The 24,299-nt window shown below is 53.7% G+C and overlaps 1 protein-coding gene across 2 annotated transcripts; it reads right to left on the reverse strand.

The window, feature by feature from the left end:
• Positions 1 to 397: 397 nt before the first annotated feature.
• Positions 398 to 23,313, reverse strand: GCK (glucokinase). 2 transcript variants are annotated; one of them, XM_067545812.1, is made up of 10 exons: positions 22,891 to 23,313; positions 10,392 to 10,554; positions 8,963 to 9,117; positions 7,701 to 7,820; positions 7,056 to 7,151; positions 6,617 to 6,716; positions 5,480 to 5,663; positions 3,114 to 3,269; positions 2,120 to 2,353; positions 398 to 781 (listed from the first exon to the last, which is right to left on the reverse strand). In XM_067545812.1, exons 1-10 carry the CDS (start codon positions 22,933 to 22,935, stop codon positions 637 to 639), a joined length of 1,398 nt encoding a protein of 465 aa, XP_067401913.1. In that variant the 5' UTR covers positions 22,936 to 23,313; the 3' UTR covers positions 398 to 636. The 2 variants fall into 2 exon arrangements, with proteins under 2 accessions (XP_067401913.1, XP_067401914.1); XM_067545813.1 differs by lacking the exon at positions 22,891 to 23,313 and adding an exon at positions 18,513 to 18,630.
• Positions 23,314 to 24,299: the final 986 nt, after the last annotated feature.

A 24,299-nucleotide genomic window follows, 5' to 3' on the forward strand; every position in this document is an offset into this window, starting at 1 on the left:
CACCCAGCCGCTCTTCTGCTTGTGATTCCCTCCAGCTCCACCTTAGCCCAGGCTCAGCAACGCCGGGGCCTCCGGCAAGCGGAGATGCCAGTCCCATCCCAGCCGCCTCCTCCCATGAGTGGCGGGTCCCAGCCTGGGCCTATAGCCAGCCCTCCTGCGAGCACACACCATCCTGCCACCCGTCCGGCCCGTCGCTTGCTCCTGACACGCCCTGACATCCACGCCCCTGATTGGCTGAGAGAAACGTTAAGACTCGACCGCAGTTTGTGCTGATTGGAAGCAGTTTTGCCGCGCCCCTGTCTCATTTTTCTTCCTGAGCCAATCAGAAGAGAAGGGTCAGAGGAATCCCCTCCCCCCCGTCTCGCCCCCCCCAAACCAATCCTATTTATTGCGTAGACCAAGAGCCCGGTCTTGTAGCAGCAAAGAGGCTGGAGGAACAGCAAGGGGACAGAGTGCAGCTGGCACGGCTAGTGCGGTGGCTAGGACAGGTGGGAGGCAGGTGGGCGGGGCCAGGGATGGCCCCACCCCTTCAATTGTTGTTTCCGCTCCTGGGCGTGCGCGCTCTAAAGAACTCGGCATGGAGCCACATCCCAGCCGCGGCTGCTCCCTCCGTGGTCCTTTGGCCAACGGCCCCGCTCACCGGCCAATCATGCAGGCCATTTTGCACGCGACCGCTGAGATCAGGGCGGCGCCCCGGCCACTGCCCTCCTCCGACTGGAGGAAGGTGATGTCGCAGCCGGGTGTCAGCTGTCTGACGGTTGCGTGGAACCGGTCTTTGAAGCTGGAGAGAGAGGGGGAGGCGGGGGTTAGGGAGAAACGGCCAGCTGATCCATATGTCCTCCTGCCAGCTGAATCAGCGGGGAGACCCACCCAGCCACCCACCCAGGAGCCAGGCCTGCATTTCCATGTTTCCCAAGCGCTGCCCGTGAACAATTAGGGTTTTCTTTAACCCCCGACAGGGAAGACGGATGGCCCCGGAGTCAAGTGCTAGTCTGACATGGGTTCTAGGCCTTGATCTGCAAGACTTCCTGTGAGATCGGGAGCCTCTCTGTGCCTCAGTTCCCCCATCTGTGCAATGGGCCCAGCGCGGCCCAGCGGGACAGTGAGCACAAATATGGTGATGCGGGTCATATAGAGACAGATGCAGGCTGTGGTGGTGCCCAGAGGGGTGAGGTTTCCTTGTGCGGGGTGCTGCGCTGGGGAGCATCAGATCTAAGGATGTGCAGAGCACCCGGTGGTGCTCTGCCAGAAAGATGCTCTCTAAGCAGCCACACCTCCGCGGTTTGCTTCTCCACCGGGCCCAAGAGAACCGCACCCTGTGACCTTCGGGGCTCCCTGTTCCCTCAGCCTTTGGGGGTGCTGGGGGGCCTGCACACAGCGCTCAGTGGGTGATCGCTTTTCAGTTCTAACAACGGGCTCAGAAAATGCCAGGGGAAATCGTAGCGCAGGACCTCTGCCCCCCGGTCAGGCCTGATGGGCGAATTTCTCCCGGAAAGGCAGTGAAGAAAAGCAAGCTGGTTCTCAGGCTGACCCCTGACCAACCCCACCCACTGGTCTGGGTGCTTGTTGAGGAGGGGCTGACAGCTGATGGAACGCCTGGGCCATGCCCTCTCAGGGAATTCCAGCGCCTTTCCAAACTGTCTGTTCCTTTTTTAGATGCTGCTCTCTTAAGATTCCCAGTTTTCCTCCCTTCTCTCCTCCCAGGGCCCCCCAGATCTTGGTGGCCCCTCTATGGCCAGGAAGCTGAGGTACAGCCCCTCCTTAGATCCCGCCATCGCCTCGGAAGCTGGCCAGAAAGTGACAGCAGCACACAATTACTGCTGGACTGGAAGGCAGCTTCCCCGGGGCCAGCAGCCCTCCGCGCTGCTGCTGCCCAACCCGCTCAGAACTACGTGGGTTACATTAACGAAGCTGCCATTTCCCAAGCTAAGGGGCAGCGCTCTCTAGTGGCCCAGCGGACAGGCCACCCACACACTCCTGATGCTAGCTAAATCGTATGCCATGGAGGCTGTGACAGGCTGGGATAAGGCTGAGAGGCAGAGCTGGGACTGGGGAGGCTAGTGCTAGTTCAATTTCACCTTCCTTCCCTGTCACTTTGCCGCGGGGAGTGCAACCTCACCTGGGATGGAGCTTGTAGACAGAGCCATCGACTCCCACCGTGATCTTTAGCCTCTCCTCGCACCGGCTCGCTTGCATGCGGTTGATCACGCCGGCCAGCCCGGCCGAGCACAGCTGCGCCGCCCGCGTGGAGACGCTCTCGCAGGCCATCCGCACAATGTCGCAGTCTGTGACCGAGGGCAGCAGCTCAAAGGACGTCAGGATGTTGTAGGTCTGTTTCCAGTCGCCGCCATCGCTGGGAGAGAGAATGAAAGCAAATCAACAGCCTTACGCTAGGGGGTGCCGAATGAGGGCACGGCTGGGCCAGCCGGACGGGGGCTGTTGGGTAAAGCAAGCAGAAGGGTGCAGATAGCTAGCAGGCTCCTAAGGGCTGGTCGGTCCTTGGATGGAAGATGGCTTTGGTGACTCAGGAGAGGACACGTGTTTACATGTTCTGCTGGTTTGCCATGCAGTTCCTCACCAGAAGTGGCTGCATTTCAGGTCACTCGCTACTCCTGGAAAGAGCCGCAGCAGCAGGACAGCTCTTTGTAACAGCGACACGTGCAGTTATGTGTGATATGGGGCAACACAGAAATGGGATCAGGGCTCAGGATAGCCCAGAAGTGCCCTCTGGGCGGCTTCTTGGCCCACCTAGCCCCTGAAGCAGATGGTTCTCCTGTCTCCATGTCTCCTGAGTCCCAGTGCAGTCCTCCAGCCAGGGAACAAGCAGGGGAGTGCAAGGTGTGAGGGCACCTGCCGTAGGTGTGTGCATGTCAGCGCAGGGGCGGGGGCTGACGTACGCTCCTTCCACAGCAGCTCGCGGCCCAGCGGGGAACGTCTATTGTTCTCTCTCGTTATACATATTGCAGCTCTACGGCCATTGGGGGCCCTGCGGCGCCCAGCTGGAGGGACTGATTTACCGAGAACACCCTCGTGCAGCTGTGTTAGGCGCCCCTGAAGGGCAGCGGTTGGGGCTGGCTGCGCATCAGGGGGAGTTTGGGAGGGACGGACCGTACCTTTCAATTTGAGAGACGAAGCGGGTCTCGAAGCTGCCTCTGGTTTTCAGTTTCTCCGACGCTTCCCCGTGGAAGAGCAGATTTTCGTTGACCAGCTTTAGCAGCACCAGCCGCACGATCTCACCCATGTACTTCCCCCCGATCATCTTCTCGTAGCTGGGCGGGGACAGGAGAGCACCACCGGTCAGGGCAGCGAGGGCAGGCTCTGCAGACACATAGCTGCCTCCACCCGCCCAAGACAATGGCTGGACCCTGCTCTCCTGCCTCCTTTAACAACTCGGAGCAACCTAGGCCTATTGATTTGTCTCTACACAACAAGAGCAATGCTGACACCGCACCGCCCCCATGCCTCCTTTCCTCTTCTCCGTGCCCCCTCCAGAGACAGCAGCAGGCGCAGGGATCCCGCACAGAACCAATGGGGCCAGAGGTCCTGTTCTGCTTCTCTTCCCTGGCTATGAGCCACTTGCGTTCTGCCAAAGGGACACCTCCCCACCCCCAGCAGGGCCGGGGCTCATGCAGACGCCCAGGCAGGAGAGGGATGCCTCAGCTTGTAGAGGGTAGAGCCAATGGCTGAAAGGATCAGTAAAAAAATCCCCTGGCCTAGACTCAAACGCAAGAATGCAGAGCTCTGGGCCTGGGACCGTGGCTCAGGGAACCTCAAGCGGCGGGTGCTACAGAGTCTCAAGAGCCGCCGGGTACCGCTTTGGTTCCACGTGCCCAGGAGCCCGCGCAGGAGGGAGATTACATCCTGGGGGCCAGGGCCAGGTGCTTGCTCCAGAAGAGGGCCTGAGACCCTACTTGTTGCCCCACAGGTAGAGCCATCCCAGGTGTGTGGGGATGCCTGGTCCCCCCTGGCCTCGGCAGCTCTCAGAAAAGCAGGCCTCGTATTGTGTTCTTAGGTCGGACACATCACCCGGGGCCCAGGCAGCTGGGATGCAGCCCAGGAGTGGCCATCTGGAAAGCTACGTAATGCCCAAGTGGTGGTTGCTCTTCTCCACTACCTGCATGGCACTGTAGAGCCGAAGGGAGGGAAGACGCCCTAGGGCAGCAAAGCTACAGCCATGGGGGGGCCCTCTGTCGTAGGACGCTAGAGTGGGGCAGTGTGAGAAGGGGAAAGAGAGAATTGAGGAAAAGTGCAATGGAGGAGCTTCCTGAGCGTGTATTTGTGAGGGCATGGGGGGGCAAGCCCTGGTCTACATGACAGCATTTGATTGCTGCAGGGCTAACGTCAACCTCACTCGGTAAGCGTTCACAATGAAAGGCAGCACGAGAAGCGGAGCACCAAAGTCGATGGTGTGAGGCCACTGCAGCATCAGTACACGCACTGTGTTGCTCAGATCGACTGCTGCCGTCTTTCAGAAGCTGTCTCACCGGGCCCCAGGCTGACAGTCAAATCGGTGCATGCACTCCTGGTGAGGACGTGCCGTGCTGGCACCAGGCACGTCGCACGGACGCGCAAAAGCAATTTAAATAGTGCAGTGGCTGAACGTTGAAACAACTTAGGTCAGCTTAATTTTGTAGCATAGACTTGGCCTAAGTGTAGATTGCTGGAGGTGTGTTTGTGTATTGGTGGGTGGGTGTACAGGAGTGTATCAGGGTGTGAGTAGACTGCTCTGTGTGTGTGTGAGAGAGAGGAAAGGCATCTGAGTGCATTGGGAGGAGTGTATCACGGTGTGTAAGTGTATTGCGGTGAATGAACAGACTGAGGTTGTAGCAGGGTGCGTGTGTGAGGGGTGTGTGCAGGAGGCTGTGGATGGCTGAGTTTCTGAAGGGAGACGGTGTGGTCGGGTCAGCGTGCATTTATGGGCGTGAGGGAGCTAACGTGTATGTTTGAGAGCGTGTGTGTGTGTTTGCAAGTGTCAGTCTATGGGAGGCGTGGCAGCGGGTGTGTTTGAGTGCATGCGTTTAGACACACTTGGGCACGTGTGTGTGTCTGAGAGGGGTGGTGGCAGGGCTGGCAAGCGGAAATTGCTCTCGCCTGTTTTAACAGGCGCCCAGATTGATTGCTCAATGCTAGCGGCAGGAAAACAACCACTTCTCCTCTTGGCTGGACGCGGCACGTTTTCCGGGCAGCAAACGCCGGCAGCATGCGAGCCTGCTGCTTCCGACACAGCACCTCAACAGGACACGCCAGCCCGGGGCGGTTTCAGCGCCGCCAACCCAGAGACCCACCTCAGCTCCCAGACCCGCCCTGGCACTGGCGGCTGACTTTCCTGCCAGGGAATCTAAAGCTGCACTATCAGAACAAGAGCTGAGCAAACCGCATCGAAGACGAACGGCTGAGTTAGGAGCCGGGGCCGGCAGCAGGGAGGAAGCGAGGCCCAGGGAAAGCAACAAACAGTGATTTGATCTGGCGTATTCCTTACAGCTGCTGACCGGGGTTAAGTGAGGTCTCGTCCACCACGCGATCGTACTCCAGCAGGAAGTCGTCCAGCTCCCCCGAGGCGCCGAAGGCTCCCCACTCGGTGTTCACGCACATCCGACCCTCGTCCCCCTCCACCAGCTCCACGTTCTGCATCTCCTCCATGTAGCAAGCGTTGCAGCCAGTACCTGGGGGAGGACATCGAGCGGGGGATTGGGCTCCTGACAGCGAGCAGGGGAGGCAGCGCCCCTGGCGAGTCCTGGGCAAAGAGCCCTGGGACCTGTGGGGAGCCCATGGGACGCAGGCTGGCTGGGAGAAAAGGCCCGGCACTTCAGCAACCGCACAAGCAGCCAGTTGGCTGAGTCTGAGCAGGCATCATGTTTACAAGGAGCGGACTCAGAGGTTTAACAGAGGCTTTCGCATGCATGTGCCCATAATGCAATCTCATGTCCCGTTCTTATCGACGGCTGCGTAGCGCTTAAGGCCAGAGAGGCCCAGTCTGACCCTCCTGCATGGCACATTTAGCTGAGCCCAACGACTTCAGTTAAGCTCAAGCATTTCAGTCCTCAGGAGACTAAAGAGTTGCGGCCACAGGCAGAGACGGAAGCACAACCAATGGCCGAGGCCCATGCAGTGGCAGGGAACGGATTAGGTAGATCACGCAGTGATACATACTTGAGCCGGTCTGGCAAGCCAGCCACCAGAGGGCACAGCTACACCTTACAATTACTCCAGATCGCCCGACTGGCCTTTGAGGAAGGGAACACCACAAACCAAATCCTTGTCCACATTCGACATCTGTGTCCATAAGCAAGTCCCCCACTAGGTCACGTGTGTGAGTGCAGAAAGTCCCCCCTGGAGGGTGTGACATCATAGTACTGGCTAATCCATATTGATCCCTGTATCTGGCCCGGGTGCAACTGTGTCCGGTCCTGGTGCCCACAGTGCAAGAAGGATGTTGATACACGGGAGTGGGGTCAGAGAAGACCCACGAGAATGATTAAAGGGTTAGAAGGATCTGCCTTACAGCGAGAGACCCAAGGAGCGCGTCTATTTCACTTAACAAAGAGCAGGGGGGACTTGATCACAGTCTATACTCAGCGACAAGGAGAACAAATGCCCAGGTGGACAGGTATCTTACCCACTATCATGCCAACCTCACACCGGTGATCTTCATAGTAGCAGGAAATCATCGTAGCGACAGTATCATTGACCATGGCGACCACGTCCATCTCGAAATCCTGCAGAGGAGCATACAAACGAGAGGTCGTGATTCCTGGGGAAGAGCCCATGCAAAAGCAGGCATAATCGGGGGACAGAACAATCACAGGGCAGGATCCTGCTGCTAGCAAGGGGCACATGGAGAGTCCAGTCCGCCCTGATCCAGCCGCTGGGCAGCCAGGCATGTTCCTGCAGAGCAAGGATCTCTCCAGCCCAGCTTCCCCCAGGAGACATCCTTGAGGCTGAAGGTGCGGGAGGATTCTGATGCACCCTCGGTTTTGCCCCACAAGGGAGCACCTGTTACAAGACACAGGGGCAACTCGCCAGCATGGACAGCACAAATCATATTTTCAGCTCACCCCTCGTCGCTTGATAGCGTCCCGCAAAAGCCCCACTATGTTGTTCCCTTCAGCGCCCGATGCTTTGAAACCCTTCGTCCAGTTCAGAAGGATCCCCTATGGGACAAGGGGGAAAAGGGATTAGCTCAAAGCGCTGCAAAGAAAGCAGAGAGCACAGCAATTAGTTCTCTGATCTCAACGGTTGCAGGTGGTGCATTACCGCCAGTGTGTTTCCAGCTGGGCTGTCCCCGCTCCCAGAGTCAGCGAGATCTAGTGTAAGTGTGCGAGGGAGCACGCAGGTGTAGAGAGGAAGCAAGGAGCGTGAATGTGATGGGGGATCAGTTATTGCTCACCTCTGAATAAAGGTGCCAGCCTGATGGAGAAAGGCCAATGCTATTTAGGCCCCTACCTCCCACGGAAATCAGTGGGACATAAACACCGAAATACCTTGAAGGATCTGGGCCCGAGTGTGTGAGGGATCTGCTGTGTCCAGACACTGAGATTGACTGCCCTGTGCACGCTGGATGTTGCTCCGTGTGTGAAGATCAGGGACGGCAGCTCCCGTTTTGCCCACAGTCACACGCCCTCACTACTCTTTGAAGCCGCTCTCACTGTTCACCTCTGATTTGCCCACTGGAGTAACCGCCCCGCCCCGCCCCTGCTCACCTTGTCAATATCTTCATGCCTCACGGGGAAGGAGAACGTGAAGCCCAGAGGCAGCTTTTTGTGCTTCATGTGGTGTCTATCCAGGAAGTCGGAGATGCACTCAGAGATGTAATCGAAGAGCTGCAAAAGGGAGGCCCCAAGTCATGCTAAAATCACGACCACAGCATGGCCGGGCATTTCCCCTCCAACCACCAGCCTAATCCTGCCTGAGACGCTGGTGGCCCCCTTTATGTGATATGTAACACAGGGACGCCCGGCTCCACGCTCCCCGCCACTCCATGCTGCCCAGTACACACCACCCCGTCGTCTAGCACCTACATCGGTCACTCTCTGACTTTCTGTAGGACGTGGCTCTGTAGCAGAGACCATCAGCGCTTACCCAGAACATCACCCCCTCTTTATAAAGATGTCTATAGTGCACACGATGTAGACATGCAGATGTCTGCAGTGGTGGCATTACCCACCAGATGGCTCCCTCCCCTCTGGTATAATGAAGCCGCTCATGCAGCGGCATTTCCCAATGTGCATCCAAAATAAAAGATTTGTAATTTCCAGATGTGTCGAAATCTGCAAACTCAGAGGCTGCAGCTTTTGCTTCTAAAGACCCAGAGGTAAGGAATGGGCTCTAACACTTCAGTTTTATTCTTATTATTTCGGTGAGAAAAACGGAAAAATTTCTATTTCAGGTCAATCCAACAATTTTTTCCCTGGATTTTTCAGTTCGGACACTGAACCAAAAAAAGCAATTGTTTGATCAGCTCTGTTCACCACTCTAAGCTCAGATAGGGTGACAATTTTATATGGACAGTCCCAATATTCGGAGCTTTGTCTTATATAGGTGCCTATTACTTCCCCCCCCCGCCATCCTTATTTTTCACATTTGTGATCTGGGTTACCCTAAACCTAGAATATCAGAAGCCCTGCTACAGAGACTTCCTGCACGGTTCCTCTCTTGTAAAATAAGGCTATACCCGTGTTTTACTTTGTACATTACCGCTAATATCCCATGGAAAGTGGGCCCTTCTCCCCCATCCCTTCCGCCCCTCTGAAAGAGACCTTTGACAGCCCGTTGGAGTTGGTTAGATCTAGATAAACAATCAGACAACTTGGCTCATTCTTCAGCACCTTTAGTAGTGCTCTGTTCCAAGTGCCTTTTCATTTCCCACCCTCAGCCTCCCTGCCTCCAGGTTGGAGAGCTGGTCTGGGGGGGACGCCCGCCAGCACCTGGTTTCCACAACCCTGCTGGCCAAGCACTCGCTCACCATTTCAGCCGTTCCCGTCATGGCGTCCTCCGGGATGGAATACATCTGATGCTTTGTCGTCACGCTCCACTGCCCTTCTTCCCCTTCACCCACTTTCACCAGCATCACTCGGAAGTTGGTGCCGCCCAGATCCAATGACAGGAAGTCCCCGACCTCTGTAACCCCAGATGGACACGTATCAACTTGGAAGAGGCTATAAACCAGCCGCCATGAGCACAGGACAAGTTTGGCTCCGTATCCTTCCCCTCACAGGGAAGATACCTCTCAGTATCCAGTTGAATCTTGCTACAGTATTTATATGGCAATAGCACCTCACAATCTTTAGTGTCTGTATCTTCACAACTCCCCTGTGAGGCAGGGCAACACATGGAGAACTGAGGAACAGAAAGACTAACCGACTTGCCCCAAGCAGGAATAAAACTTGAGGCTCTCAAGCTACCACTTAACCCACTGGAGAAAAAAAATCCCATTTTCTGACCTGCTCTGTTCCTTATTTGTCATGTTTGCTGCATGCACCTCTGCAGACGAATGCACTTAATAAGTAGGAAGACTTGCTTGGAAAGCACATGGAGAAAGGTCTGTCTTTTCTCTTCTGCTTTTTACAGACATGGATTTCTCTCTTGGGCAGACAGAAACTGGCACGGTTTAGCAAGTTCAGTTTAGACCGGCCCCTTTGATCGGAAGCCCAATAGATCCTGTTCTCCGGCACCGTCCCTGAGGTGAACACAAACCCCGCCCCAGGGTTTACTACCTATCTCTTACTGCTGCTGGAGGAAGTGGGGGCAGGAACTCAGCTCTGCAACGACTCAGAAAATGCCTCTCGGGGGGCCAGCACAGTGACAAATCTACCTTCCGCTGTCTGCCCAAGGCTACTGCCACACAGTCAGCACTAGCCTCTCCCAAAGGAACGCTGCCCTCCATGCTAGCCAGCAGTTTGCAAAACAGGAGGCAGCCGCCACGCTGCCCTCTGAGTTAGAAGATGCTGTGGAGTGGAGATGGGCACCCTCAAATCACCTACGGTAGGGCCTGATGTTGGGAAGTGCTGGGCATCTCTTGGGAAAGGCGGAACCTCCTCAACTCCCACAGACTTCACTGGCACCGGGGAGGGGGCCGCTGATCCCCCCAGCCTATGGTGGCAAGATGGAGGTTCTAACAGGCTGCTCACCCCTCTCTAGCCCTTCTTCCATGGTCTTTAGTGGATTCCAGGGCCAGCGCACTGTGACTGATCCCTCCCCCAAGCTGTGGGCAGCACGCCCTCGGTGGAGAGGAGCGGAGGTATGGTGAGCCAAATTCTCGCCCCAGGCTGGGTGGGTCCCTGTCTCTATAGGGGCATCTGAGTACCAGTGGGACCAGGGAGAGGTGAAGGCATGGGAAATTCTATGCTCCCATTTCCCCAAGGGTGTCCACGCCCGGTAGGAGAATGTGTTACCTGAGCCTTCGGGCGTGGAGCGTACATAGGTGGGCAGCATTTTCACAGAGGCTTCCTCATGCGTCTCCAGCTTCAGCCCCCGGTCCATTTCCTTCTGCATCCGACGCATCACCTTCTTCAGATCCTCCTCCTGCAGCTGGAACTCGGACAGGATCTGCTCCACCTAGGGCAGCAGAGCTATAGGTAAGGGGGGACCCAGGCAATTTTGTGTCCAGGAAAGAAGAGGAGCTGGGGAGCTAATGTTCCAAGACCAGAGAAAGATGCAGGTGATGCTCACGCCCGAGGTGCTCACTTTGACTCAAGCTCCAAGACCGTACACGGCTTTTTTAATGTCATTATTTATTTTATTTATTACACTTACACCCAGCCTGTCCCATCTTTTCTTGTGCATAAAAGAAAGGCTCAGTGCATCAGTGACCTGTCTGCAAAGAGCTCATCGAAGACAGGGCAGAATTCAAGAGGCCTTCTGGTCACCCAGGAGAAAGGGAAAGGCTAGAACGCAGCAGGGTCATCTGAAGAGATCAGAGCGGAGATCAAGAAACTAACCTGAAAACCATGATAACAGCTGGACCCAGCCATCCCTGACTGGATGAGATTTGGGTAGCGGGACACAGCAGCTTAGGGAGAAGCTGGCATTAAGGGAGAAGGAAGTGGGAAGTTATGGGTTTCACACCGTCCACCTTTAGGTTCTGGTATGTTGTGAACTCTAGTAATAATAGGATTTTCAGGGCCTCAGTTAAATAATTTATTAATGTTTAATTAAAATCCCTTTAATTAAGATTGTTTTGACCTCATAGCTATTTGATGAGAGAAAACCAACTCAGTGTGGTTTTATGGCTTTTATTTAAAAGCCTAAATGACTATAAGGCTAATTAATTATAATTAATTATTACTTCCCTAGAGTTCTAAAAAATATAAGAATCAGACTGAGGTTACAACGTAAACCAAGTTAATCAATCAATCAAAGAGTTAACAAATAAACAATTAACAGTTTACAATTAAAATTGGTTAACAATAAAAACAGTTTGAGACCAACCATGGATTCAAATCAGTGCGTGAGCACAATTAGTCACTAAATTACAAAACCGTATAATACCAATAATTGAATGGCTTAATTTTTCTAGCTTTATGCATCTTATACATTCCCTTGTGGAAAGAACGGGTTAAGGCTGGAATTTTTAGAAACCCAGGATGGCCCTCAGTGATCTATGGTAAGGTATGCTTGGAAGCTAGGTTAATTTATGGCAAATGGTAATTTTGTATTATGGGCAACTCAACACACACACACACACACACACACACACACACACACACACACAAATAAACCAAAAAAAAAACACCCCAAGTCTTTCCTGGCAGGTGTTCCTGCACAAGTATTTTGTTAAGGAAACAAAAAGAGGAAAAGTCACTTGGAAAAAGAAAAAGGATCTGCTCTTTATTTTGCTTGATCTGTTGTACTTTGAGTCAATGAGGAGCTGTAGTGTGGGGAAGCAGGCAATGTCTTCTGGCTTAGGTACCATCATGTTAGCAGGTGTCATTCTCTGGTCAACTGGCTGGTCTGCGATGTCTTGGGCTCCACGTTCCTTGGGACCAGCCCAGGGAAAGCAGGAGCATCAGCTATCTGGTTGTCACCGTGAGGACCTAGAGAGGAGCACACTTCTTCGCTTACCTGGTCTTTTAAGGTTGAGATTCAAGCTGGTCACATCCCATAGGACCTCCCCAGAGATCTTCTGAGCAAAGCAGGTGATTCAGGTTTTGCACCCCAACTGCATTGTCCAGTCCTGATCAAGTGAGATCAGGCCGACCTTTCATCCACTTCTGGGGCCCTCCTTCCTGGGGACTGCTTCTTTGTCAGCTCCACAGGTCCCTGTGTTTATCCCAAGTGATAATAAGGAAATAACAGGAGATGGAGCCTCCACTGATATTGTCTCAAATCCACCTATCTGAGTCAACAATCCAGGCTCTTCCATTGCGTTTTGTCCTTTCAGGTCTGGTTACCTTCCTAGTCATAACCTATGACCCATTGTTCCTTAACGTAGGAAAGTACTTCTTCACGCATTCACACATCTCAGGCGTACACTTTCTCAAGGCCTGGGAGACCACGGTAAAAACTGACAAAACTGTCTGGAAAACTGGGCAACTGCATAAAAGGTTATTTTGCTCTATTGAAGCTCCAGGCCAAGCTGCTTCCAAAGCTACCTTTAAATCCCATTAAATGTATTAAAATACAGCCAATTCAAGGTTATGCCTCATGTTTGCTTTCCTAGAGGTGCCAGGTGATTCCACAGCCTCAGAACGCCACGACTGTTTACTTCCCAGCATGTGATGTTGCATATGGTAGCATCAATCGTTGCCAACTGCCCAGAACAGCAGCCAGGGGTCTGAATGAAGAGCCCCACGGGTGTGTGACCTGTCTCTTGCAATGTTGGAGTTGGCACTGGTCTCTCTGGGTGAATTGTATTTCCTGCAGGTCCTATCCCAAACGAAGAGAACAGTGACCTTATATAAAGAGGACCCAATACCTTCTGGCTCGTCCTCAGAACAGGGTCACTGAGCGGCAAGGACCGTGACCACTGACCTTGACTCGCTGTTTGCACAGAAAACAGTGATGTGTCGGAGTTTAGCCAGCAATCTGCTGCCAGTCACTCCACGCAGACTTCGACCAACCATGGATCTGTTCCATGCGCCCACGCCTTGGTCAGCCGAGGGGCAAGCAGCCGGCCCAGGGGGCTGGAGGCTGAGGGCACCTCTCCAGGAAGTCGTGCTCCCACTCGCAGAACGTCTCTCTGCCTCTCAACCCCTTTCCCTTGCAGGGTGTCCTTTTCTCCTTGGGAATCAGCTCCCCCAAGCGATGGAATGAGTCAGGGTAGGGAGACACTGCAGCTCTCCTCCCCCAGGTAAAGTTTCCTGGGTTCTGCAAGGAGACGTACGCTATGGTGGAGGTTTTAAAGTTACCTTGGCAGACAATGCAGGGGAGGCATGAGCTAGGCGAGGAAAGGGGGGGCCGTCTGGCATAGAATAGGGGTGCATGGGACGTCAGAGCCCCCAGGCAAGAACTGCTGCAGGCCATCGGCATTGTGTCTGGGACAATCTGGTAAGTGTACGATCAATGTTAAAGATACAGGCCCTGATTCTGATCTCACAACAGCTTTATGCTGGGGTCACTCCACTACCTGCAGTGAAGTGACTCCTGATTTACACCCACAAGTGAGAGCAGAAACAGGTCCATTCGATTCTGTACAGTCATCTCTTGACTTGGAGAGTGGATGGGAGGCGATTTTAAACTCATCTGCAGTTTCCTTATCCCTGCATGTCCAACTCTCTTTGTTTTACAGCAGTTTCAGTTTCCCGGTGTCTGGTTTATTCAATTATAAATTCCTTTTAATTTTTTCCACCCTCCTAAATTATTGCTACGTATTTCCAATCTCAGTTCCATCTTAACAATTATTTTTGTCCCACATACAAACAATGACACACGCTCACCTGCACCCTTCTATATTTACCAGAGACCCAATACGCTTTGGTGTGAAATGAAAACGGACGGCAAAGCAAATTAATCAGACAGCATTTGAAATTGCCAAAATAACCTCGGCCTTCATAAAGTTTCCAGCATCTTGATGCCAGAGATCACATCCCCATTCCCCTTTACGAATCCTGCCGTAAACGTTTCTGCATGTCTTCCCCTCACACAGCTCCATCTGAAAGCTGTATCTAGAGATCTAGTGGGTTTTGAGGCTATTTTAATGGGTAGACCACAACCGTAAATACTATGAAGGAACCACACAAGCACAGCGAGATCCAGATATCCGTGTTTGCTGCAGATACACAACATGGAACAGAGAACACTGTGCACACCCCTCTAGAGCTCAGAGGATTGTTCCCAGTTCCTATGCACAATGAAAACATCACCACCTTGTGACGAACACCAGAATTTCTCAAAGCGGAACGGCAGGAGCCTAACACTTGAGGCATTTAAATCAAGACTGGAGAAAACACTCTAAAAGTCCCCTAGGGCAAGGCTTTGCATCAGTTCCCCAGGGGGACTGGATGGGACCTGGAGCACTCTTCCCCCATCTAATCTAAATGGCATGGTTCTTTCGTAACTTGAGGGACTGCCAGCGGTCTGCCCGGCGCCCAGCGCCCTATGTTTCGTGCTATATTTAGGACAGGCTCGTGCCAACTCCTAAATATAGAAGCGTTGCATCATCCTCCTGTTTGCATTTCCCTGAGCAGTGCCCTGCAGTTTGGTAGCCTTCGGAGAGTTCACAAGATGAGCCCCTCCGCCCCCTCTTTCACCGCGCTAACCCCTGGGCCTGGCGTTTGCACGGAGAGGGACCCACCTCGGAAACTACAGAGCCCCAAGAGGGGTGAGAAATGGGGACCACAACCAGAGTGGCCGGGGCAGGGCTATCACCCCTCACTACGTGCCCACTGGGGGGGCCACGTTGGTGGATAATGGCTGGTGTAGCAGCACACCCTGCTGGGGAGCCGACCATGGCCTGTCAGTGCCCCACAACTATCCCCCCAGAGCCCTCGTTACACATTATCCTCAACCCTCTGTCTCTGGCAGGCCCTGGGGTAATTCCCTTTTTCCAGAGCCAGGGGCTCCCCGGCTCTGTCTGTCTCCTGCTCACGGGAGCCCCTGGGTTCATCTGTGTTTCATAGGGCATGGCCCCCCTCTTTTCTCACTCTCCCCAGCTTCCTCCACTTAGATGGGCCCATGACACCACCCTCTTCTCTCTGCCCCACCTGCCCCGCCCCGCTCTGGGCCTTGACCTCCAGCCACCCTCCCCACTCCTCCCTATTCTACTATTTCACTATTTCTTCCAAGTCAGCTCAATCTAGCCTGGCTCGTCAGCTCAAGCAGCCGAGATCCTCATGCTTTGAGTTCTGGAGGTCCCCGGTGTTGGCCAACACGGTGGTTTGTCTGCTACGTTTGGCTAATCCTAATAGCCACCAGTATCCCAAACCTCACTGCCTTCTGCGCCAAATGCCAGCTGGGCCACTCCACCCTGCCCTCTCTGATATAAACACAGCGTAGCAAGGACATATTATTAAAAAAAGCGTGTGTGGGGGGGGGAACACTTAGAAAACCCTACCAAAACAAATCAATCACATACGGCTCTCCCCCTGGGCAGAAGCTGAGAGAGAGAAGGAACTGTGTGCGATAGATGTTAGTCACATCAGTTGAGGCAGACCTGGAAGGAGCCCAGATACTATGGGGAGGAAGGCAGGAGGAGGAGCTGGATAGAACAGAAGAGCATTTAAAGGGCATTTAATTCCCCTATGGGTTAATTTTTGCTTTTAATTTTCACACATTATTATAGGGCAGAGCCCCACTCACGGACCAGGTCCCCCTTGTGCCAGGCACCGTACAAACAGAGTGAAAAGCTGGTCCCTGCCCCAGAGAACACACAATCTAAAAAGGATAAGACAAGAGACATCAGAGAGATGCAGACAGACCAATGGGGGAGTACAAGGAAACAGTGAGACACCAGGCAGCTTGACAGACAGCGGGCTCAGCACCCCAGCAGCCGAACCGTTGTCACATTTTTTGCAGGCATGGTGACAAAGGAGAGTTTTAAGGAGTGGAAGGAGGATGTTTTCGAGCAGTTCCTCCCAAACACAAGGGGCAGGATGGCAGAGAGCATGAACATGAAACGTACTTGTCTGAAAAGCCAAACGGGCCAAAATACCAAGCTGGTTTTCCTTAGGACTGGCCCAGTCCTCTTTGAGGACTATAATGTGGGGCAGATTTGAGGTCCCAAGCTCCAGTCACTTGAGAAGTGAGTACAAAACCTCAACTGGAACACAGGAGGAAACTTTTTCCCCACCCCCTATTCACATGACTCAAAATTGTCTGATCTGATTTCGCTCAGACTTTCCAAGATCATTCATGCCTCTTTGGGCTGAGTCTGACAGATATCACCTCCAAAGTAAACTGTCCGGGTGAGTTAAGAGCCACTGAAAAAGGGAGTGCAGAACAGACATCACAGCTCCCCATTAACAATCGTGATCCATACGTCAAACCAAAATATTTCAGTAACAATTGATGTGGAGGGTGCCCAGATACTATGGCGATGGGCAGCAGGAGAAAGCAATGAAATAAGATGATCTTTCCTTTCCCTCAGAAAATACCTACCAGAGCAGATCATTATAAAAGCCCAGCCACACAGGGCATCTCAGTACAACCTCTCTAACCATCAGCTGCATGCTTTGCAAATGCCCAGAGAAAAAGATGGCCTTCGCCTTGTAACTTCTCTAGTAAGATCTAGGCAATTAGAGACACAGTTGGACTCTAATTTTCCATGCGTAGTTGCAACTGGCTGGGAGACCAAATGACCCAACGTTCACAGTGACCTCCCCAGGTCGGATTCGCTGTGGCCAAGTCAGAGGCCTGTTTGAAAAGGTGGCACTTTTAGAGCAAAAGACGAGAATTTCTGGTGTGTGCACTACTTCATGGCTGTGACTTCAGAAACGGGACGGGTTTAAAGGGTGAGAAAATCCCCAAACAAGAGCAGAAGTGGGCGCAAACCCTGCCCTTCCGAGCTGGTTGTGCTTCACCCCTACTTTGCATTAGTGTAAGTTACTCCAAAAAAGGGGCAGAGGAACAGCTAATCTTTCCATGTCTATGTTCTCATCCCTGTGCTCGCCGGGATGAAATTCTCTAGCTGTGATACTGTATAGAGGAGGTTGATGATCTGCTCCCTTCTGACCTTAAAGTCTGTGTGTCTATGAACCTTCCCATCACTTGGATCCACTGTAAACAACCTACAGCCGGCGCAATGCTGCCGGAGGAGTTCTCTCAGATACTCACAACTCTCTGGTGCTGAGTGCAAGGAGGCAAAACTCTGACGTGTTTCATCTTCCGTCACAGCAAATGTTTTGCAAGTGGGGGAGCAGGATGATAGACCAGTGCGGCCTGCAGTGGGATAATAATAGCGGTGCCAGGCTGCCAGCTAGGGGAGTGCTCATACAGTCGTGCAGAGCTAATGGACAGGCAAATCCTTCATTGCTTTCTGTTTTGCTGTCGGTGCAGACTGTGGATGAGGAAAGCAAGCCCATTCCCAGCGTCTAGACAGAGCTCTGCAGTAACCACAGCGACAATCTGTTTGTCCATTTCTTTCCCATTCAATTAAGAGTGGAGATGCCTTTGAGAATTCCTTTGGCACGTGGTGAATGGGATGAAAGGATGCTGCTGAGCTGGGAGGTTTGTCCCGTGTCACAAACCGTGGGACAGGAAGAGCACAAGGCTCTGAGGGTGGTAGCTAGAATGTGGAGCCATTGGCCCACTCTGGATTCCCCAAGAGGATGGGCTGAGCGTTTTCTTTTTAAACCTCGCTCTTATCCACAGATCTCAAAGCGCTTCACAAAGCTGGTCGGTTTCATTACCCCCACCTTCAGAGATGCCAGAAGGGACCCCTGCGATCATCTCATCTGACCTCTTGTACAGCAGCAGAGAACTCCCCCAAGATAATTCCTCAAGCAGATCCTTTAGAAAAGCCTCCACTCTTGATTAAAAAATTATCAGTGATGTTGAATCCACCCCCCTCGGTAAGTTGTTCCCATGGTTGATCTGTCAAATGGAGAAACTGAGGCACGGAGCTAGCAATGATTTCTCCAAAGTCACCCAGCCAACTAGCTGCAGAGGTGGGATTTGAACGTAGGGCTCCTAAGTCCCAATCTGCTACCCTAACCAATAGACCATGCTGCCTGCCACCCTAGCACCTCAGCCAGCAGATAAGGGCAGCTGAGAGTCCAAGATTGGCGCAGCCCTGATCGTGGTTGGCAGGGTCGGAAATGGGCAGGTGCCTCCCTAGCAGTGACCCCCGGCCTACAGAACTCACCACTGCTCATCTCAAGCACTGAGCCCAGGTTCCCAACATATACCACCCAGGCTACCCCTGCCCATCACCGCCTCAGTTTCCCCATCGGTACAAGGGGGATAATGCTACCAACCTCCTTTGTAAAGAGGTTTGTGATCTGCTGCTCATGCCCAGGATTGTCTGACAGGCAGGGAACAGCTCACGAAGTGACTGCTCAACAACTCGACCTCTACATTCACACAGAAAATCACGCAGAGTAAGGGAGAGGATTCTCTGGGCAGGATACAGCCCTTACCAGATGCAATGAGTGATGGACTGGTTTCATCATAGACACCGCTCTGAACCTTCTGCCCCCAAGAGATCGGCTGGGTCTGCTCCACTCCAAGGACAGGCAGGAATCCTCTTACTCTCCGTATGCACCAAAGGTGTCTTTTGGATGCCTGCTCTGAAGCTGAACAGAACGGCTGAGCCTGTGTCTCTCGGACCCCGTGTTGCACCGCTGCTGAAGTTCAAGGCTGAGGGCTGCTGATAGCAACGGCAGCACTTCCAACCCAAAGAGACTAAAGATTCAGGAGCTGTTGAAAGACACCCAGCTCACTGCCCTGGAATTGGCAGTGGGGGCCAGCCCAGAGGCCCATCACCAGATCACTGACTCACGTTGCGTCACCAGGACTCTTGGCTCCCGTTTCAGACACAGGGCTGGCTCTGGTGCGGTCCGTGATTCCTAACTGTTCCTGGTTACAGCCTCTTTCAGGATACGAATCAGACTGTGGCGACCCTGCCACATGCCCCTCCAAAGTCAACTAGAGTCTCTAGGATGAAGCACCCCAAATGTGGGCTTGTCGGGGGCAGTGACGGAAGCAACAATGGGTGGCAACGTGGTCTAGTGGACAGAGCAATGGACTGCGACTCACGAGAGCTGGTTCTATTGCCAGCCTTGCTCCGGGCCTTTTGGGTGACCTTGACCAAATCACACCCCTCCCCCTTTGTGCCTCAGTTTCCCCATCTGTAAAATGGGGATTATGATACTGACCTGCTCTGTAAAGTGCTTGATTGGCGCGAGGTGGGATAGTTACTACTGCCACCTCTTCTAACATTGCCCACGTTGGTGAGCACATAAGATTCGGAAAGGGAAGGGTCACTGAGGGGCACAGCCCTGCCCTGTCCCCACACCTTTTCCACCTCAACGTGCTGGGGTAGAACTTGTGTTCCTGCAGTCAGCTCAGCGGCCAGGGATCCCGGGTCTCCTCAACTAATGGATACAGCTCCCTAGCCTGACTTCAGAGCACTCCTTTACTGGAGCTCTCTGGACGGAGCTTCCTGGAGGAAAGGAGGCAGTTTGGCCTAGCAGTCACAGCTGGGCTGGTGTCCACACCCCAAGGCTGGCCACAAGGCTGTAGTCCCTCAGCAGGGGTGAGAGGAATCACTAGAGCTGGGTTCAATAAGCAAGTGTCGGGCCACAGTCGGAGACCAGAAGACACGGCATGGTCAGGAGTCACAGCAGGCCAGACGTCTGTGGAGTCGCCCAGACAACTGCCTGGGTTAAATAGTGCATTCGGCCAATCAGCGGGTACTCCGGACCCTCTGGCGGTGCTTCCTGCTGTGTGCAATCTCCACAGAGTTCCCTGGCCATGGCTCTCCCTGCCCTCCTGACGGCAATGTGGGCACATCAGCTCAGCTGTGCCAGGTGCTACAGACCCCGGCTCTAGTCCCACGGCTCCTTACAGAGCAGGGTGCCAAAGGAAACTGACAAAACAAGACAGCTCCACCCTGGCCAGCTAGGCTGCTAGACAGCTGCCAATGAGCTACCTGGGGTAACAGAGGACAGAGAATCCCTTGTCTCGTTCCATGTGCACCATGACCTCTCCTTTGGAAGGAGACAGGATGGCACTAGAGCTCCAGGCACAGAGAGGGGTCATCGAGTGTAAAGCCAGAGGGGAGCACTGGATCATCTGTTCTGAACTCCTGTACATCGCAGGAGACTAAACTATGTGGTGCCACAGGCAGAGAATAGGAGGGACCGAGGTGCATCAGAGCCCGAGGCCCCCACAACAGCAGGGAAATGATTGAATGAGATCCACCCAGATAATCTTGGCAACTGACCTGCACCCACGTGCTGCAGAGGAAGGCAAAGAAACCCCCAAAAGTCAATGCCAATCGGACCAAGGGTGGAATTCCTTCCCGACCCCCCCCCCCATATGGCAATCAGGGAGACCCTGGGGACGTGAGCAAGAACCAACCAGCCACGCACCTGCCCACCCCGTCCAGTGCCCCATCTCCAGCTGTGCCCATCTCTGAGTCCAGTCCCCTGCTGTTGCTGGTAGCTCTGTAACATAATCTGATTCGCAAATGGATCAAGCTCCCCACTGCCACCTGTTTCGTGGTTTGCCCTCAATGCTCCTAGTTTCTTCTTTCTCGTCGAGTTTAGGGTCAGAAGGGACCATGAGGCGATGGAGGCTGACCTCCTGCGTAGTGCACATCACAAAGCATGGCTGTGCCCCACAGACAGAGACCGGGAGGGACCAAGGTGCCACGAAGGCTGGAGGCCCCTGCCACAGCACAGACCGATCCACGCCCCGGCCAGCAGGCATCACTGCACAAGCAGCCCGGAGCAGTCGTTTTTCAGCCCGCAGGAGGCGCTGTAGGGGTGGAAATTTGGGAGAGCCCACTCCCAGCAGCCTGCACAGGCCAGCACAGACGGTGGGTGCAGAGACCCTGGCTCTAGGTCCTGCATAGCTGGGATCTCCCACAGAGTTAATATTTAACAGAGCACATGATGGGCCCTGCCCACCTCACGCACTGCCATTGGCTCCCCCAGCTGCAGGGAGAGAGGATGTTGCAATCCCTGAGATGCGCAGACGGCTTCCCCAAACATCAGAGCTTGGGGGCGAGGGGGCGCCCCTTTCCTCCTGCTCCCAGCTCAGTGCCCAGGGGGATCCCAACATGCACTGACTGCTTCCTCCGGCTCACCCCCCTGGCTGAGATTGCCTGTGATCCCTGAGCACACACGGGTGCGCCACATGGGGGAGGGTAGTAGTTATTTGCTCTAGTTCTCAGGCTCGAACTAGGTCACATGGTGGCAGGATGCTGCAAATTGTCCCTCAGCAGATGCCAAAGGCATGAGGTCAGCGGGCCAAGGATGCAGGGAGTCCTTTCAGCCGCTTCTCCTTCCTGCTACCCAGTGCCATTAGACTCTATGGCAGCCCCGGATTTGGTTGGAAATCCCAGCTATTTGCTAAGCCTCCCCGCACATCCCAGGCAGGCTGGTTATAATGTGCCCCGGGGACAGACGGGGTGGGAGGCAAGCCATCGCTCCCTTCCGAGGGCTTGGAACACGGAGGCACGGGAGACAGCCAAACCGAGATGCAGACAAACAGCCGCATCAGTAATCTAAAGCACAAGCCTCCCCAACCGAGCTGGGCATAGCTTCCCCGTTGTAAAGGTCCAGGGCACAGAACCCCCAAGTCCCCTCTTACACAGGACACACCTTGGAGGACACATCTTGCCAGATCTTGTAGATCGAAGGAAGTGGGACTGCTTGCCCAGGACCTGAGCCCTACGGCGGCTGCCACAGTGGGCAGTGTGGGTGGGTGGGTCCATGGGGGGCGCTCTCCCTTCGGAGTCAGTGCTGGCTCTAATCAGGTGCTAGGGGGCACTGTGATGTGGGGAGTAGCCGGGGGGGAGGGCTGAGTGGGGGCCGTTCTCCCCTCTGAGTCAGCACTACCCCAACGTCCCAGTGCAGTGCTGGGGAAGACTGTGCCGCAGGCTGCGGGGGAGAGGGGGGCTGCCCTCTGTGTCAATGCTGGCCGCACCACAGTGCCGTCCTTTGGATAATAAGGTAAAACAGAGGTGTGGGTGATTAAGCCCTTAATCCCGGTACACCACGTAAGTGACATGCCAACAATCCAGCTGCTGGAGCCCTCCTCCTTCTCTTCCCAAATGTCTAGACCCCTCCCTCTGCCCGTCCCCTCCGCGCACTCCCTCTTCCCCCAGCTCACAATACCCATTTTGGCAGTTTTAGCAAATCCACGTTCTGAGACGAGCCCAGAACACAGAGGCTCAGTTCCACCTGTTGCCCGCCATTTGCTACGCACGTCCCCCTCCTGGGCTCTTGGCATGGGGACAGCACCAAACTCTCTTGCTTTCAGCTGAAGCTGACCACTGAAAGCCAAGCTACCCAGCCCTGGGTGCAAGCTCATCACAACACCGCAGCATGCGCAGTGAAGACCCACTGTCTGTCCAGACACCATTGCCTCCCACCCCACAAAGAGCTACTTCCTCTAGTGAAGAGGGAAGTGAAGCCCCGAACGTTCAGGGCTGCTCTGCGTTTGGATGTCTCATGTTTTGGGTGGTTAGACTTGAGCTGGGCTCTAACTGGGTCTCCAGAAACGGAGACACCCTTGAAAATTTGCCTGTCAACTTCCAAGTCCATAGGACTTAGAATCCAGTGGAACAGGGGGTGATGGATGGCCAGGGACTAAATGGACCTGGGGGTTCCCAGAAAGGTGTCTTTTGCAGAGGTGCATTCATGGAGTCCTCCACTGGCCTACAATGGGGCTACGGCTTAATGAGGTGCTAATCCCCTATCTACCCAGGTGGCAACCTTCATCGCCCCAAACGAGCCCCACAAAGCTGAGAGAGAGCCAGAACAAGAAAAACGTGGGAAATGTTACCTTCTCCTTCTTGGAATTGTCCATCCTGGTTCTGCGATCCAGCATTGGAGCAGCTGTCCATAAGGGGCGGGCTGCTGGCAAATCCGTCACCCACGGAGTCAAAACACACACCACCAATTGTCTCCTTGTCCCGGAAATATTCCACCTCTTGCCCCTGCAGTAGTTGGTCCTGGACTGAGAAGACAGCTCCCCCGTTGCGCTTGTGAATACTTCACTTTCCCCACAGGTTTATTTCATTCGTAGGTTGGTTGGTTTCTTCTTTCCTGGCACGCAAAACCAAACCCAAACCAATCCCTCTCCCGTTTCTCCTTCTTTCCGTGGATTTTGTCTTACCCCAACCCCTGTGACCTCAGCCTCCTTCTGGTTTGGGGGTTCACTCAGTGGGATGGGGTGAAGGGATGTCCATCACTTCAGGATCTTTTGTCTCCCTGCATCTTGTCGGAAGAGAAGCAATGAGTCCCTTCTTGGAGACTGAAGTTCTCCTTTCCTCGGGGTAATGGAGCATGGAGGCTCAGCTTGACTCACCCACCCACCTGCTTCCTCTAGTTACTTTTCCCAACTTACCAGTAAGTTTATTTATTTTTTTGCTGGTGACACCCTCCTGTTTTTGCCCTCGATAGTGTCCCAAGTTGTTTCCTGGGATCTTGAGATTTATTTCGTATTACTGTGGCAATCCTGTTGCTGTCCTACTTCACCTGGCCCCCTCCCCACCAGGCCATTAGTGCTGTGATGCAGAATGCCACTACCATGGCGATCAGTCTTCCTTTAAATTGTCATAACAACCACTTTATCTCCTTGTTACTGCAGTAACCACTCCACTGCAAAACTTAGCAACCCGTTCTGCTCCCATGGTGACCGCGCTGGGTCAGAGAAACCCATTTCCAAGTGACAAAGGTTAACACAGAGCAGGAAGGTGCTTTTCTGAGCAAAGGCGAGGGTAAGCGGGAAGCATCTGCTGTTGTGGGAATGAAACCAGGATCCAGCTCTGCATGTCTCCCAGCGAGATATGGAATAGGCAAGGAGTGGCTTGGTCTAGCGCTCCGGCTCAGCTACAGTCCTGGGATCACGAATGAAGCCTAGACAGTTATTTCATTAGTTAAGCAAGCACAGCCAGTGCAAAAAGGATGACGAGGCTGTTGCCCCCAAAAGCTGCCAGTGTAATTCAGACTGAGCCACTGATGCAATACACCCAGGTGACAGAGCACACGTGTAGTGCAGCAGATCTCTGACAAGGCTTTGCAGAGGTGGTGGCTTCTCTGTCAGTTGAAGTCTTTAAATTAAGACTGGATGCCCTGTTTAAAAAATATATTGTGGCTGGATGCAGACATTTCTGAGTGGGGTTCTCTGTTCTGTGGAAGAGCGTAAACAGCAAACAAAGCCTCACCCATGACCTAACGTGGTATAACACT

The sequence above is a fragment of the Emydura macquarii genome, unplaced genomic scaffold (assembly GCF_026122565.2).
Source record: "Emydura macquarii macquarii isolate MOO-44397 ecotype Brisbane River unplaced genomic scaffold, CSIRO-AGI_Emac_v2 contig_1110, whole genome shotgun sequence".
Classification (NCBI taxonomy): Eukaryota; Metazoa; Chordata; order Testudines; family Chelidae; genus Emydura; species Emydura macquarii.